The sequence below is a fragment of the Pseudonaja textilis genome, chromosome 3, assembly GCF_049901715.1.
Source record: "Pseudonaja textilis isolate UNSWEBS1 chromosome 3, rPseTex1.2, whole genome shotgun sequence".
Classification (NCBI taxonomy): domain Eukaryota; kingdom Metazoa; phylum Chordata; class Lepidosauria; order Squamata; family Elapidae; genus Pseudonaja; species Pseudonaja textilis.
The window spans coordinates 50,119,842-50,134,687 of record NC_141992.1 but is presented as its reverse complement, the minus strand read 5'-3'; the positions used below and the strand labels follow the sequence as shown (position 1 = coordinate 50,134,687).

The 14,846-nt window shown below is 38.9% G+C and overlaps 1 protein-coding gene across 4 annotated transcripts; it reads left to right on the top strand.

Annotated features, from left to right (window-relative positions):
- Positions 1 to 2,837: 2,837 nt before the first annotated feature.
- On the top strand, positions 2,838 to 13,306 carry ETV7 (ETS variant transcription factor 7). Of its 4 annotated transcripts, none has more exons than XM_026716943.2 (8): positions 2,838 to 3,013; positions 5,538 to 5,667; positions 6,408 to 6,572; positions 7,152 to 7,274; positions 8,455 to 8,688; positions 8,962 to 9,104; positions 10,014 to 10,114; positions 11,198 to 13,306. In XM_026716943.2, the coding sequence occupies exons 1-8, from the start codon at positions 3,008 to 3,010 to the stop codon at positions 11,250 to 11,252; spliced, it is 957 nt and encodes a 318-aa protein (XP_026572728.1). In that variant the 5' UTR covers positions 2,838 to 3,007; the 3' UTR covers positions 11,253 to 13,306. The 4 variants fall into 4 exon arrangements, with proteins under 4 accessions (XP_026572728.1, XP_087785750.1, XP_026572729.1 ...); XM_087929624.1 differs by having other exon boundaries at positions 2,856 to 3,013; positions 8,962 to 9,116; XM_026716944.2 differs by having other exon boundaries at positions 2,880 to 3,013; positions 5,538 to 5,680.
- The last annotated feature ends 1,540 nt before the right edge of the window (positions 13,307 to 14,846 follow it).

Genomic DNA, 14,846 nt, shown 5'->3' with positions numbered 1-14,846 from the left:
ATTGGAATTAAAAAAAATTCTTTTTTTGCTATAAGTGGGAAGGGAGAGGTAAAGAATTAATATTAAGACCTCTCTGGAGGAGGCTGCTTGGAGCTTATAAGATCAGAGTTAAACTGTAACAAGACTTCTAAAAGATACATTTTGGAACTGTACCCCAGGAAGAGAAAGTATAAAAAGAAGAAAGTGCTAAAACAGCTTGTGTTTATTTGGATTGCTTGGTGACTTTGGGATTTTTGGAAATTATTATTTGAAAGATTAAAAACATTTGGGTTGTTTAAAAAACTTTCACAATGGCATTATCTGTTGAAGAACTGAAAATGGAATTTAAAAAGCTAAAAGAAGAGGAACAAGAAGAGAAGGGCTCTTCCGGATCTGTTTTTCATTTCTTAGAAATGGCGATTTCTACCTACCAGGAATTACAAGAACAAGAAGACTGGGATGAAGAATAAGAAGCCATCTTTAATGAATAAACAACTTTAGCTGGGGAAGAAAAAGGAAAGAGGGGAAAGAGAATGGAGAATTTAAGACTAAAAAGAACAACCAAAAAAGGGAAAAATAAGGTGAAAAATTGATACAATGTTAGAAAGCAACAGAAAAGAGGAATGCAGAAGAGAGTGGAGATTAAGAGGGTGGAGATCAAGAGATGGGGGGGTAAAAAGGCTAGATCGGAGAAGAAAGGAAGGGAAAAAAGGAAGAGAAGTTACAAAGGTTTGAAATAAGATGTAAAGAAACAGGTTTTTTTCAGAGATAAAGGGTAAAAACATAATTAAAAAAGAGATTCTGCAAAAGTACATAAGACTGTACTGTTGTATTTGTATTTGAAATAAAGTTAGAAAACTGGAACATTATATGATTTAATAAAATATTAAAGGGAATGTGTAAAATGCTTAAGATTTAATGATAGTTTAATTTGTTATGGATTATTGTTTTAATTATATTATAAACTTACTATTTTCTTATTTTAAAATGTAGTATGTAGCTTTAGAATGTAATAAGCAGAATCAGAATGAAAATTATATATTATTTTAAGCGTTAAATTTAGGGGAAAGATATAAAAGCGTCATACTTCAATCAGTGATTGCAGGAGAAATTATGTGTTAAAGAGAAAAGATAAGTAGATAATTACAGAACGGACAAAAGATACAAGAATAATGATTTAAATTGAGATGAAATATATAAAATAGAATTAAGAGAATGAAAAGAGGGGAGAAGCCATATAGAAAATATAGAATGGTAAATAAGATATGAAATGGTATACAAAGTGAGCATGAATTTGATTTATGTCTGTACAAAAAGATGTAACCCGGGACTAAGCCGCTTTCCAAAAAGAAGTTTTATGTTTTCATGTTTTGTGTTTTGTTTGTGTATGTTTGTTTATTGAAAATTAATAAATTTTTATTTAAAAAAAAGCCATTATGAAGTGAAAGAGCATAAGGATAGATGCAACATCCCATATCAGCTCTGCCAAAGGCCATCACAAGTGTAAACACATTCATCTTAGTACCATTAACTTTTATAAAAGTTGCCAGACCCGGGCTACAAAAATCTGGACACTCGCTAGAGGGCAGAAAAAAATATTAAATATATCAGACAATGTTAATCCTTTGCTGCATCTAGAGATCATTCAGGTTTTACTTTTCTAGATCTGGTAATTTTACAATTCAATAATAGTGTCTTCTCAATGTATTGTAAACTGTTGGTAGATTGGCAGTCACTTCATTTCCTACATTCATTGATGCCCAGAAAACTAAACAGTATTGACCGATCTAGGTTGATCAGGTTGATAATGAGATTTTGGCAAAGTTCCTGGAACCTCACCCTTTCATTCAAGTAGTACATTGTTTGGTTATATATTACACGAATCTGTAATAAATCTGTAAGGTGGTTTACAGCAAGAAAAAGCAAATTTGGTTGTTCAAAACTGATCACATTTAATTATCAGGATAATCTCTATTACGGTAGTAGCATAGACCAAAAGTAACTCAAGGATTCTATCCTTGTGTGTCAGCACAATTCCCTTCATGTATCAAAAGGAGAATTACCCCCTACCACCTGAGGTGCCAGGTGGCCCCCGAAAGTTGCCAGCCATTTCACATTTTAAGTGGGTCAAAAGAACAGTTTGGAAACTTGAGGATTAATTATAGTGAGTTTAACTAGATTTAGTTTTGTCCTGGCTTCACTACTTTTGTCCTATACTCACTTACTTTTCAAAAAGTAGAAAGGACATGACACACCCTCTCTGCCAGAAAAAGTTATGAAAACCTGCCCTAGACTGAAGAGGACTCTGACTTGATTGGCTATGATGGAACTTTATTTGTTAACTTCCAGGGAGAAGTAAAATACCGCGATACACAATGTGCATACAAGTTATTTAAATTGATTTATTTTTCAGGTATGACTCCGAACGCGAAGTGCACCTGCACCCGCGGTATTGTTGAAAGGCACCAGTTGATATTCCAGATATTCCTTGGAATTAAATACAACAAATATTAGCACGCTGGCTTGGTTTGACTCCGTGCCATAAACCAGCGTTTGGGGGCGTGGGGTGAGGGGTGTGAATCAGCTTTCCGGCAAGAGTTTCGCTTGGGCTTTCCTGCCTCAGGGCAACGGCCCTGGTTTTGGGGTTCGAAATCGCAAGCCGAGCGGGCACACGAGGTCAACCCAACCCCGTCTGGAGAGTTTACGGGAGAGGGAAGTGCAGCTCGGGTCTTTGGAAGCGCCGTCAGGGGTCCGCGGGAGGTTCGCCAAGGGGCAGAATAAGCCAGCGCTGAGGCGAGAGAGAGAGAGAGAGAGAGAGAGACTCTGGCTGACTCAGAGGTCGCTCCGAGTGCGGACGGCGGCTGCGTTACAGACCAAGTTCCAGCACCTTTCGGAGAGGCGCGTTTCGTTTTCGTTTTCCAGAAAGACAGCGAGCACCGCCTGGGCTGAAGGGGAATTGGATAGGATTCTGCGCGCATCCGGACGATCCTGGCCCCGCGGTTTCCCCCTCCCCTCGCCTCCCCTTGTAATGCAGGTAAGGGCTTGGGGGAGAGCAGCAGGTGCTCTGTCTGACCCCCCACCCCCATCTTCCCTTGTTCTCTCTGCCCTCCCTCAGCGCCCTAGATTCCCGTAGGCTCCGCGCCTTCTGTCACGTCCTCTCGCCCAATGCCCATCCGTGCCAAGGTTTGACCCGGGCGGCTTCCCTGGTTCCCACATCTCTCTCTCCTTCATACGGGCTGGAAACACGGGATGGATACATTGAGGCGTTTGGAGGGCAGCGTCTCGCCATGTTTCAGAAAGCGTTGGGGTTCTGTGGACTAGGCTGTATCCACGGAAAGCATTTCTCTGGTGGTTCAAAAGAAAAACGTTTCAAAATGGACAAAGTTCGGAATTCCCCAGGCTTTTCACAAGAAAAGGGAGACGTTAAGCAACTAGCTGTTTTCTTTGAGAAACCGCGTTTGGTTGGGCAAAATTAATCCGTGTGTGAGTTAAGGAAGCTGTTTCAAATGGGAAAATAGTGGATCACATATTTTAAGGCTAGATTCATGCAAGCAAAACTTAAACACTTTTTTAAAAAGAAAAAAAATCTGGGCTGTATCCTTCCCTCTATCTTAAACTCTGGGGTAGAAAGTGGAAAGGAGCAATTTTAAGTGTACATTTTCAACCAGCCTTCCTCAACCTGGGGTCTTGGGTTGTGCTGCAGTGATTCCCATTCAGCATTGCTTCAGGGCATGTTTATTTATTCATTGATTCAACCAATCAATCAATTTCTATAGCTGCCCATCTCAAATAAGTCTTCAAGGCTTTTCGAAAGGCCGATAGGGCCAGGGCCATCCTCGGCTCTGAAAGAAGAATGTTCCAGAGGGCAGGAGCTTTGATAGAAGGCAAGACTCTTAGTCCCTGGAAGCCAGCATTCCTTAATGAATGGGACTCATAGCATGCCACTGTTGGGAATTATGGGTATTGTACTTTAGCACAAAGGATGGTGCCTAATTGGGACGATTTACCTCAGATAAGGGCGACCTTATTTCCTCCCTGTATTCCCTTTCTGTCCCAGTTAGCCCTCTGCTTTAGACCAGTGTTTTTCAGATTGGGCAACTTTTAAGATGTGTGAACTTCCAACTCCTAGAATGCCCCAGCCAGCAAGTTGAATTGAACCTCTGCACATCTTAAAGTTAACATGTCTGAAAAATGCTGGTCTTGAAGACCATGTAGGTTATGCATTCCTGTGTATGAGAAGCTGTGGAAGCCTTATCTTTTGTAAGTCAAGATATTCTTCCACAATTGGAGAAGGAAGACAACTGAACACCATCTGTGGGAACACTTCTTTAAACCAGGCATTATTGTTGTGTACACCGACATGGTATGCTACTCTTTCTTTGAAAAAAAAAAGATATTTGGAAATCATTTACTTATTTACATGCTAGTTGCATGGATTAATATGCTGCTTGGCAGGATGGAGCAATTTACACTCAAATTAAAAGTGGGTATATGTATAAATATAGATATATAAAATATCAGACCAGTAAAAATGACACCCCGTATGCTATACCATTATAATTAAAATACAGTACTAAAAATAGTTTTTTAAACAAGCTACCAGAACAAAACTGAAATGAAAGTGTGTGGGCATCTTTCATTTTCTTTATTGCCTAGTATTTAAGAATGAATCTGAAACTTTTAAAAAGTCAATCTACATAAGACATGCATGCAATGGTAAAAGAATTGCAGCTGCAAAATCAACAATGGTTCTTGTGATACAATGAAGAATAAACACAATTTGTTTATTATGGAATATATGTTCATGAATTAGAGTTTACTTCATCAAATATTTGGTGAACTCTACTCTTAGGTGCAATACCTAAACTTAGGTATTTATTGATTTATTGAGTTTTAAAATCTACAGCTGCTTTTTTTCAAGATTTCAGGAGTGTCCATAGAGTGTGGCCAAATAAATTAAGATGGTGGTTTTAATGATGAAATGTGACAAACATAAAAATCAGTGGCACTTCCATCTCACCATCACAGCCATCTTGCCTCCCTCCCCTCTCTCTTCCCTCCCTCCCTCTCTCTTTCTCTTGTCTTGCTTGCCATTGTAATCACCCCAATTGCATCCTCTCTCCTTGATAAACACAGTTTCACCAGCCTACAGTTTTCAAAAATTATTCTAGGAATGCCCAATAACTTTTTCTTAATTACTTAATGCTTTCCCTCTTTTATATGTCTACAGCTTTCATCTCATCCTTTCTCCGTGTATTTGATTCATTTTATTTGCATGGCGCGATTCTGGGGTATAGTTTAGTTTTGGAGACAATTGTTGATCCAAGTTTTCACACAAAGAGTAAGGACAATTATTGACCTGGGTTTCTCTCCAGCCTATCCAGCAGACTTTCTGCTGAAGCATAATTGGTTCTAGTTACATTACGAACATTTTCCTTCATAGATTCTTACTTATCCAGCTTTTAGGCAGTACAGAATAACAAAAGAGGCATTGGGGAAATACAGCTGATTTCCTGTAGGGAATCTATATGGCTTCAGTGTCTTTCTCCTCCCTTAAGGTTGAAGTGGCAGATGGCTCTTTGACTCCTGTGGCCACATCAGCTTTGTCATTACCATTGCACCCTACTTCGAAGGCATCAGTAAAGTCGCTCTATGATGGACAAATCTGCACTTTGCCAGGCCGACTCAGTGAGTAGAAGAGGTATTATTTAAGGCAGCTTTTCAAAGATGGTTCCTTAAAGCCTTGGATATATGCTCTACAGGCTTCTCCGAGCAGCGCCACCAAGTTGTAATTTTAATATGACACTAAACAGACGATTGCATATATATCTTCTTATTATCTGTATTAAATGAGTTTATTTTTACTTTGATTACATTTAAATTAAATCTAATTTAAATTTTAGCTTGGTTTTTCTACTTTTTGGAGTGCAGTTCCACTACTGTATACCGTTTGTGGTTAAGCAGTCTTGGCTTAGAAAGTGTTACCTGCCCCTAATGTAAGGACAACACTATACAAACTAGTTGTGTTTGGACTACAACTCCAGTATTCCCCAGCTATAGTTTTGAGTTGGAGTCTATTAGACCAGGCAAAAAATTGCCTGCAGTTGGTGGGATTCTAGGCTGATATATCTTGAAGACATCTAGTTCAGGAAACAAGGAGTAGATTATCAATTAATTGAACCTGGTGTAAAGTTGCTTCCTACCACAAAGAATATTCTTTTTTTGTAAAAAAAAATCCCTTTTTGAAAATTTATTGACTTATCTTTAAAACTTATGGAGAGTGATATTAGTTGGAGCAAACGAATTCTAATAATAATTTGCTGAGATGTCCTTTACTTGCTTTTTGAGACATTTTATGCTTCTTCCAAAAGGGCAAAAAAATGACTGGGTAGGTATGTTAATTTACATATAACCTGGTTTGATTTCAGGAATCCAACCCTTTCTATGGAACAAAGATGATGTGATTCACTGGCTAAGATGGGCTGAAAAAGAATATTCACTCCGGAAATCTGATGATAGTAACTTTGAAATGAATGGAAAAGCCCTTTGTATTCTCACCAAGGAAGATTTCAAATTTCGGGCTCCTAATTCAGGTTAGAAGTGTTGCCCTCCTTGGTCAAGGCTTTATGTGTTTGCACTCTTATCTTGGAATTATCCCATGTGGCAAGTATAAATGAGGAATAACTCAAGACTGTGAGATGCATGACATTTCTAATCTCCTTTGAAATAGATTTGCCTTCCAAATTGTGTTTTATTGACAAGAACTTATTGGTTGAACCAAAGTCCATGGGTCAAGCAGCTTTACAATGTGATAGATGTCTGATGGAAAGAATCAGGTTACCCTTGTGGCTTTTTGATCATGTTTATATTAATACATTTTTTTTTCAAACTGTGCTTTCTTGGGGCAGGAGGTAAATTAATTTGTGCTAAATGTACTGAATGTATTGCAAGTTTTAACAGAAAATTTCAGGTTCCCACAAACGTGTGCAACAAAACTATTTTTCTGGTTTGCAAATGTTAGAAATTGCTCAAGCTGAAATAGTTGAAATAGTCCTTTTGAAATAAACAGCAAATGGAGGGGGTAGAGGTACTCAAAAATTGCATCATTTTTGTCACCAGTTGGTATTGAAAGAAATGGAGTGGGATTGGTATTTATGTTTCTTTTCTCACAGGAGATGTATTATATGAATTACTCCAATACATAAAGACCCAGAGAAGAGCCCTTGTGTGTAGCCCTCTCTTTAACATTTCCTTTTGGGATGCAGACCATAACCTGACCCAGAGCACTGCAGAAGGTGAGTGCTGTGGAACAGTGGTTATATGCATCATGCAAGTTAATCTTTGGCTCACATTTTGGGCCAATATCTATACAGGAGGATACACAAGCAAAATCCATACTGATCCTCCAGATGGTTTCATATACAAGCTTCAGCATCTCATTTCCTAAATTAGGAATTAACCTCTTCCTGAGATCTTGCAGAGTTAATGTTCATCAGCTTATTGGTTACCATACTGACAGAACGGGTTCAACTGATTGTGTGCCATCAAGTCTGTGAAAACCCTTAGTGACCACATAGATTGTCTCCAGGATGTTATATCCCCAAACTGGCCCTTCCCCAAACTGGCCCTTAGTGTACCCATCACTGCTGAAATTGTGTCAATCCAACTTGCTTCTGGTCATCTCTTCATTTATTGTGTCTATCTTTTCCAACATTAGAAATTTCACAAGGGAACTGGTACTTTGTACAATGTATTCAAAATAGTAGTTGTGCCTCAGGTGGGAACTCTGAATTGATGCATTCATCGAGTATTCTTTATTTAAGGCATTCTCAGGAGTCATCTCTAACATCACTAGAGTCAACTATAGTTCTGTAGGCAAAGCATTCCTTCACATAACTTTCTAATTTCAAGATATGACTCAAAATATATAAAAAAAGAACAGTTGGGGAGTTAAAATGAAAGTAAACTAAATGATCTTTATAGCGAAACCACAGGAAGTGGTTCCTGCTCTATGTCTTTTCCATTGATACATCAGTTAGGATGGCATTAGCTTAAGCAAACCAGTATTCTGACTCAGTCAGTTGAATGTATCTGTCTCTCTGCTGCCTATAGTAAAGTTTAGGTAAATAATGAATTTGTATGGATCACTATCATAAACATTTACAAAATATTCAAGAATTGGTCTAGGCACGGATAGCCTGGGACAAACCTGGTTAAGAGTTTTCTTCATATAAAAGAAATATGTGACCAAACAGACTTCAAAGTTGACTATGTTCATAGCAAAACAACCACAGCTAATGCATCTAATTGCAGTACCTTCTGTTACATCAATTTCCAGTTGATTAGGTGTAGATCTGCCTTTCCCAAGCTGGTATTTTTCAGATTGCTACACTATACTTAGTGAGCTCCAGATCGAAGAGGGCTGGCTTAGGAAATGGTCCGAATCTCTGTTTTGAATCTGATCTCTTCTCACAGGTACCAAGTGCAATTTAGAAGATTTCCCAGCTAAGGTCCCTGTGTTGCCTTCAGAATATCCAACGACCTTCACTAGTCATGAAGGTTACTCGAACTCATCTCAGTCTTTCACCAAGACACTGTCTACTCCTGGGATGACACCTCTTGCTTATAGCAACCCAGAGATCAGCCATGGTGGAAACATTTGCTCTTTTCCTGTAAAATCTGCTGCTCTGGTCAGGGGAAAAATATCAGGTAAGGGTAAGGTTACCAAGATCTGTTTTTCTTTGGCTATGTGGTTGACAGGAATGCTTACCTGTTCTTATATGTCAAGAGTATTTGCTCCACTCCCGCCACTGGTTAATAACACAGATTTGGAAGCATGGGAATCCAACTTTATTCACTACTCAGCTATGGCCACTTGCAAATGCATCCTACAGCTGTCTTTAACAGTGATGCAGTGTAGCAGGAACTAATCCATGTTATTCTGTCTTGAACAACATTTCTCTCAATGTAACTAATTCTCAGACTGTAGGTTACTTTTGGATTACATCTACCGGCTCCTCTCTGATAGCCAGTATGAATCAGTTATCAAGTGGGAAGACAAAGAAACCAAGATCTTTCGGGTTGTAAATCCCCGTGGCCTTGCTGGACTCTGGGGTAATCACAAGGTACTAAATAAGGTGATCCTTCTAAACTCCTTAAGTAGAGATAAATTTCTATTCGGATGGGCTGATTAGGACTAGCACTCTCAGCCTTCCTGGAGGGCACCAATTTGTACATCTCCCATAGTCCCCCTATGTTCTTTGGAGATAATTTAACAAAGTTATATTCCCAAGATGTGGGAATTATATTCCCAAACTGTGGGAATTATATTCCCAAGGTTTGTCTCTTCACTTGCCAGAGATTTAGCATTCTTGCTAAAAGTAGAGCTGGGAATATCCTGATCCTGGTCTCATAATGAACTATGACCAGTTGGAATATTCCAACAGGAGTCAGTCTAGCCATTCCCAGCCTGGCTCTCATAACGTTAAAGTATAATCTCCATCATCTAGAGCATCAGACATTGTGCTTCTAGGACTTTTACAAGGACAGATTAAAGGAGGGTACACAAGATGATCTGATACAGCCTGGGACAAAGGGAGTACTTGCATGTATTTATTATACAGTAGTATGTCTGCCTTGACTTTCCTGTAAGAATTCAAGGTAGCATGCACTGGCATTCCTCATTTAATTGTCAGATTTGGCATAATAAGTTGGGCTGAAATATTACGACTGGCCAGAGTCAATTAGAGATTGAATGAGGACTTAAATATGGGTTTCCTAGATCTTAAGTTTGCTGTCTTATCATTGCACCAGAGTGCTTCCCATTTACCTTCTTTTAATTCTAAATTAATTCACAAAGCTGGTATTTTAACTGTATGTAAAACAAGGAATTTATTAACATAATTCCCACCCGATCTCCACTGAAAGAGGTTATTGCATGCAGGTTTCTTGACAACTCTTTTCTAATTCAAATTAGTAATTAGGCAAGAGAAAGCAAATTGAAGTTATAATCACAATTTTTAAACAATTTTCAGAACCGAAGGAATATGACATATGAGAAGATGTCAAGAGCGTTGAGGCATTATTATAAACTCAACCTCATCAAAAAGGAAGCTGGGCAGAAATTATTATTCAGGTGAGGTGAAGATCCATCCCTGAGGCTTCCTGCTCCTTTCCCCTCTCACAGCCCTTGTTCAGTAGGTGCTCTCTGCAACTTTACTTCGGAGGAACAGAATAAAAATTCTTCTCTCAAATGGTTTGTTCATCAAATGGCTGAGATGTGTGAAAGGCCAAGTTTCCTGTTTGACCCCATTGATACCAGAAATGAGAAGATGATGCAAATCTTTTATTATGTAGATTAAGCTTATGAAACTTATTCAGAATTGAAAACAGTGGCAAAAGAATAAAAAGGAAAAAAAAAACCCTTCTCTGGGTTGAGGTGTTTTCTTTCCTGATAAGAAGCCAGTCTGAAGAGATACCTCTCCTCTGGGAATGTAAAGCAAACGAATAAAGAAAAGGAAAAAAAACGGAATTTTCCCCATGTTATTTCTAAAGCTGTTCTGATGGAAAGAACCTTCCTGCCTCTGCTTGGTTGCTCAGAGTTCATGTTTTTTCACACCTTGCTGATTTTTGCCCAAGGGGTTGAGTCAGAGGATTAACAAGATCTGTTATCTTGATAGGAAAAGTGTGATATGTTTTTCTGTTGATATTTTTCCTGGTTGCCATGAGCCACCTAGGAATACCAGGTGAGATGGGTGGCTATATAAATTTCATAATTAAATAATCTTGATTGACAGGTTTAAGTGCAATAACTTTTATTATTTGGGGGGATTTTTTTCCTCCATTTCAACTTTATCCTTTGAATCTTGGAAATTCTGGACCATAATCCCTTGTCAACAAAATGAATTACAATTGCATTTTAATACTTGACTAATGTGTTTTGAAATTCTATGCAAATAGGATTAGAAACACGGTTTTCATTTTAAAGCATCTTTTCATATAACAAAGCAGGGATATTAGCATATCCATTGTAACACTCTTTGACTTCCTGCATTAACATAAATATTTTAATAGATACAGATCAATAGCTTTTCATTCCTGGATTATGTGTCTTTGTGTGTATCCGTGTGTATTACTGAAAGGAGTCGGGAGGGACAGAAAGAGTATTGAATCATCAGGAAAAAAAAAAGTTGATTTTTCTTTTAATGCTTAATTCCAGATTCCTAAAAGTTCCTGGAGAAATAAAACAGTACACAACCAGTAAATTGGAGTAGCTGAACAGTGAAGAGCAGAAAGGAGAGGACTCAAAAAATTTACCAGAAATTTCATTGTAGACATTTGGCAATTTTGCCATGCCATAGTGGCATCAAGAGCTTGTGTGGGAAAATATTTGATGTCTATATGAAGACAGAAAACAAAACAAGGCCTTGGGGAATTGTGCATCCTGCAAATTAAATGCAAAGAACTAATCCATTGGATTTCTGCTGTCAAACGTAATAGAAGCATTTGTGTAAAACAGAAGTTTTAAACTGAATGTGCAAATCAGTTCTAGTTCCTCTGTCAGTCATGCTGCTGTAGAATTTCTTAGTATACTCAAAGATACTCTCCTACCCATGTTAAAATATCTTGTGGGAAATTAAGAAGTTTTTCATTTGGAAAAAAAACAACAACAGAAAGCCCCATATATTTGCAGTGATCATTGTGTTACAGACCTTGGTAATCTTAAAGTTCAACTCCCTGCTCAAGCAAGAGACGTAGCATTCTGGACACATGGCCATGTAATCTCTTCTTAAAAACCTCCACTCACGGAGCACCCACCCATTCCAGTGATTAATTGTTCTAACTGACAGGGAAATTCTCCTTAATGCTAGGTTGGATTTTTCTTTGTTAAGCTTTTATCCATTACTTCTTGCCTTGCCCTTAAGTGCTTTGAAAAATAAGTTGACCCCCCCTCTTCTCGGTGACAGCTCCTCAAATATTGGAAGACCGCTATCAGGCCACCCCTAGTTTTACACTTCGTTAGACAAGATATTCCAAATTCTCGCAAGCATTCATTGTATGCTTTAACTTTCAGTCCCTTAATAATCTTTGTTGCTCTTTGTACTTTTTCTAGAGTTTAACATCTTTTTTCGTACAGCGGCTATAAAAACTAGAGGCAATATTCCATGTATGGTCCTACAGTATAAAGTGGCACTAACATCTCATGTAATTTTGGTACTATCCCTCTGTTGATGCAACCTAGGACCGCATTGGCTTTATTGGCAACTTGTAGCACACTCCTGGCTCATACTTAGTGGCTGATTCCTAGATCCCTCTCACTTGGAGCACAACAGGAGAGAGGATACTACAGAGTACAAGATCTCTTACTCTGTAGCGGACTTCCTCAGAAGAAAAGGCTGGGAGTGGTATGGGAGCACATTGTGATCTTCATTGCCAGCTTCCCCCTGAGTTTGCATGTGAGAAGCTGGTAAGAAACGCTGCATATACTGCCAAGTTTTAATTGTGAGCTGGGCACCTGAATGCCCAGAATGCCATTCTTATCACAGTGGGGATGTTGCCACAGTTGAAACTTTGTGGACCAGTTTTAAGTCCTCATTTGTTGTCATAATTTTGAACTGTTGCTGAATTAGTAGTGACTACTTGTATTGTGAATGAAGCCACTGTGTGTGCTTCAACAATTAGACTGGGCTGAAATCTTTCTGATATAGGGCATGAGAAGTGAAAGTGAAGACTTTCTGATTATGCACCAAAAGCATGAATGAATGAAGCCACTGTGTGTGCTTCAACAATTATTAAAATAAATAATGGCTTATGTGAATCCAGTATTTTCTTGGCAATATCTAATCTCTATCAAAGTCAGCTATTGGATTACTTTGACTTTCACTCTGCTTACTTTAAAAAAAATTTTTTTTTCTTAGAATTAAAACAACCTGAAATTTGCAAACCAAAGTGTTAATTGCTTCCTGTTAAGTTTTGCTTTGATTCTTCCAGCAACCATTTCCTGATTGCTAGCATTTCATTGCTGTTAATATCCTTGCTAGTAAAGGGAAGAAAAGCCTGCAACAAAAAACTTGATTTGTAAAGGAGTAAACTTGATTTTGGAAAGTGTTAGGGTCTCCTCTTTTCCCAGGCAGTTCACTCAGAGAAAGAAGGTAAATGAATTAATCACCTATAACAAATTATCATTTGGTGCTGCTTGCACAGGTAAAACTTTGCCCAGTTCTTACAGATAATGTAAGCTGTTTTATAATCTCACCAAATTGCTAAGTACTTTTATAGATCAAAATCAAATAATTAATTATATTTAATAAATGGTCTTTATCTTGTACTATGAAGTTTCTATTTTGTTTTATAAACGGAATCTGAGGTAAATTATTATTATATGCTATACTGCTGGGTTGTTGTTGTTGGTCACTAGATCTTCGTTTTCTTCATTCCTTGACAATTTCCCAGCCTGTCTTGCAATCCCTCACTCCTTTTCCCACCCAACAGCAGCCATTTATCTGCCTGCTGGGAAGGGAAGAAGGAACTCCTATGCGTCCTTCCTGGCCCATGCCACCTCCCCACGACCTGTGCCCCTCTCCACTTGCCTTCCCTAACCCATGCAGCACCCAGTACACACCTCACACATCTTCCATGACTCTTGTGGCTCATTTTGGGTACCCCACTGTGTGCCTTCTCAATTCGCACTGTCCCCCAAATGTCATCCCTCGCTCTGCAATGTTTTTTGCATATCCCTGCACACCTTCTCCAACCTGCCTCCCCTCAAGCACCTTCCCTGACCCATGCAGCACCTCTTGGGCACCTCCATGACCCTTTCTGATCCATGCTACCCCTGTGTGCTTTCCCTCACTCCATAGCACCCCAGGCACCCAATCCCAACTCATCCCGACCCCTCTGATGACTCTTGGGCCCCCACATGCATTTCACCCTGTGCCGTCCTCAGGCAGTCTGATTGCAAAGCACCTCTTGCTCACTCCCAAGCATGCTTCTCAACCACTTCCCCTATAGGCCATCCCCAACAGATACAGTACCGCCCCCACACACAGACCTTCATGCCCCCATCTTGACCTATTTCTCCATGTAGCCAACATGATCCACAGAGCACCTTTCACGTGCCCCCTAGCAATAGCACTTAGACTTATATACCATTTCACAGTGCTTTTACAACCCTCTAAGTGATTTACCAGTCAGCATATTGCCCCCAACAATCTGGGCCCTCTAACACCTTTCACGATCTATGCTATTCACCTCTCTGCTCTTCCCAAATTGCATGCCATCTCTGGCAAACTTCCTTCACATCCTTCCCAACCCATGCAGTAATACCTCTTGCATACTCCCACATTTCTAAATACACCCCTCACTTCCTCCATCAGGCTTAGAATGGGCTGAAATCTGATAATCAGCATGATATGGTTAAATAATAAATAGCAAGTGAAAGTGAAGGCATTCTGATTATGCACAAAAGCATGAAAAAATAAAATTATCCTGCAATTTATGGTCTCAAAGCACAGCAGATGTTGGATGTTGGCATGAACTGCCAGTTGAAGCTTATCACAGTATTGACAAAAAGAACATTGTTTCCCATTATATTTGAACTGATGTCACTAGCATTAATTTTATTTACAGTGGTTGAGAGCTTTATCTTCTGCTGATTCATAATTTTAGTAAAAGTTAAGAGGAGCCATATTTTTTAAATGGCATACTTCAGAAAAAAATGCTACACTTGAGTGGCATTACCAGCATCTGGGGAGACAAGGGGACAAATGTATATCATGAGATCGGCCTGCATATTATGCAATTTATGTATAAGTGTTGGACTTCATGATATAAGTACATACGCACCATTTTCATCATAACGTGCATCA

Bases quoted from the DNA above. Each gene is read 5' to 3' on its own strand.
- ETV7 (XM_087929624.1), top strand. The intron at 5,668-6,407 runs GTGAGTAGAAGA...GTTTGATTTCAG, and splicing joins CACTTTGCCAGGCCGACTCA to GAATCCAACCCTTTCTATGG. The intron at 8,689-8,961 runs GTAAGGGTAAGG...ACTAATTCTCAG, and splicing joins GGTCAGGGGAAAAATATCAG to ACTGTAGGTTACTTTTGGAT.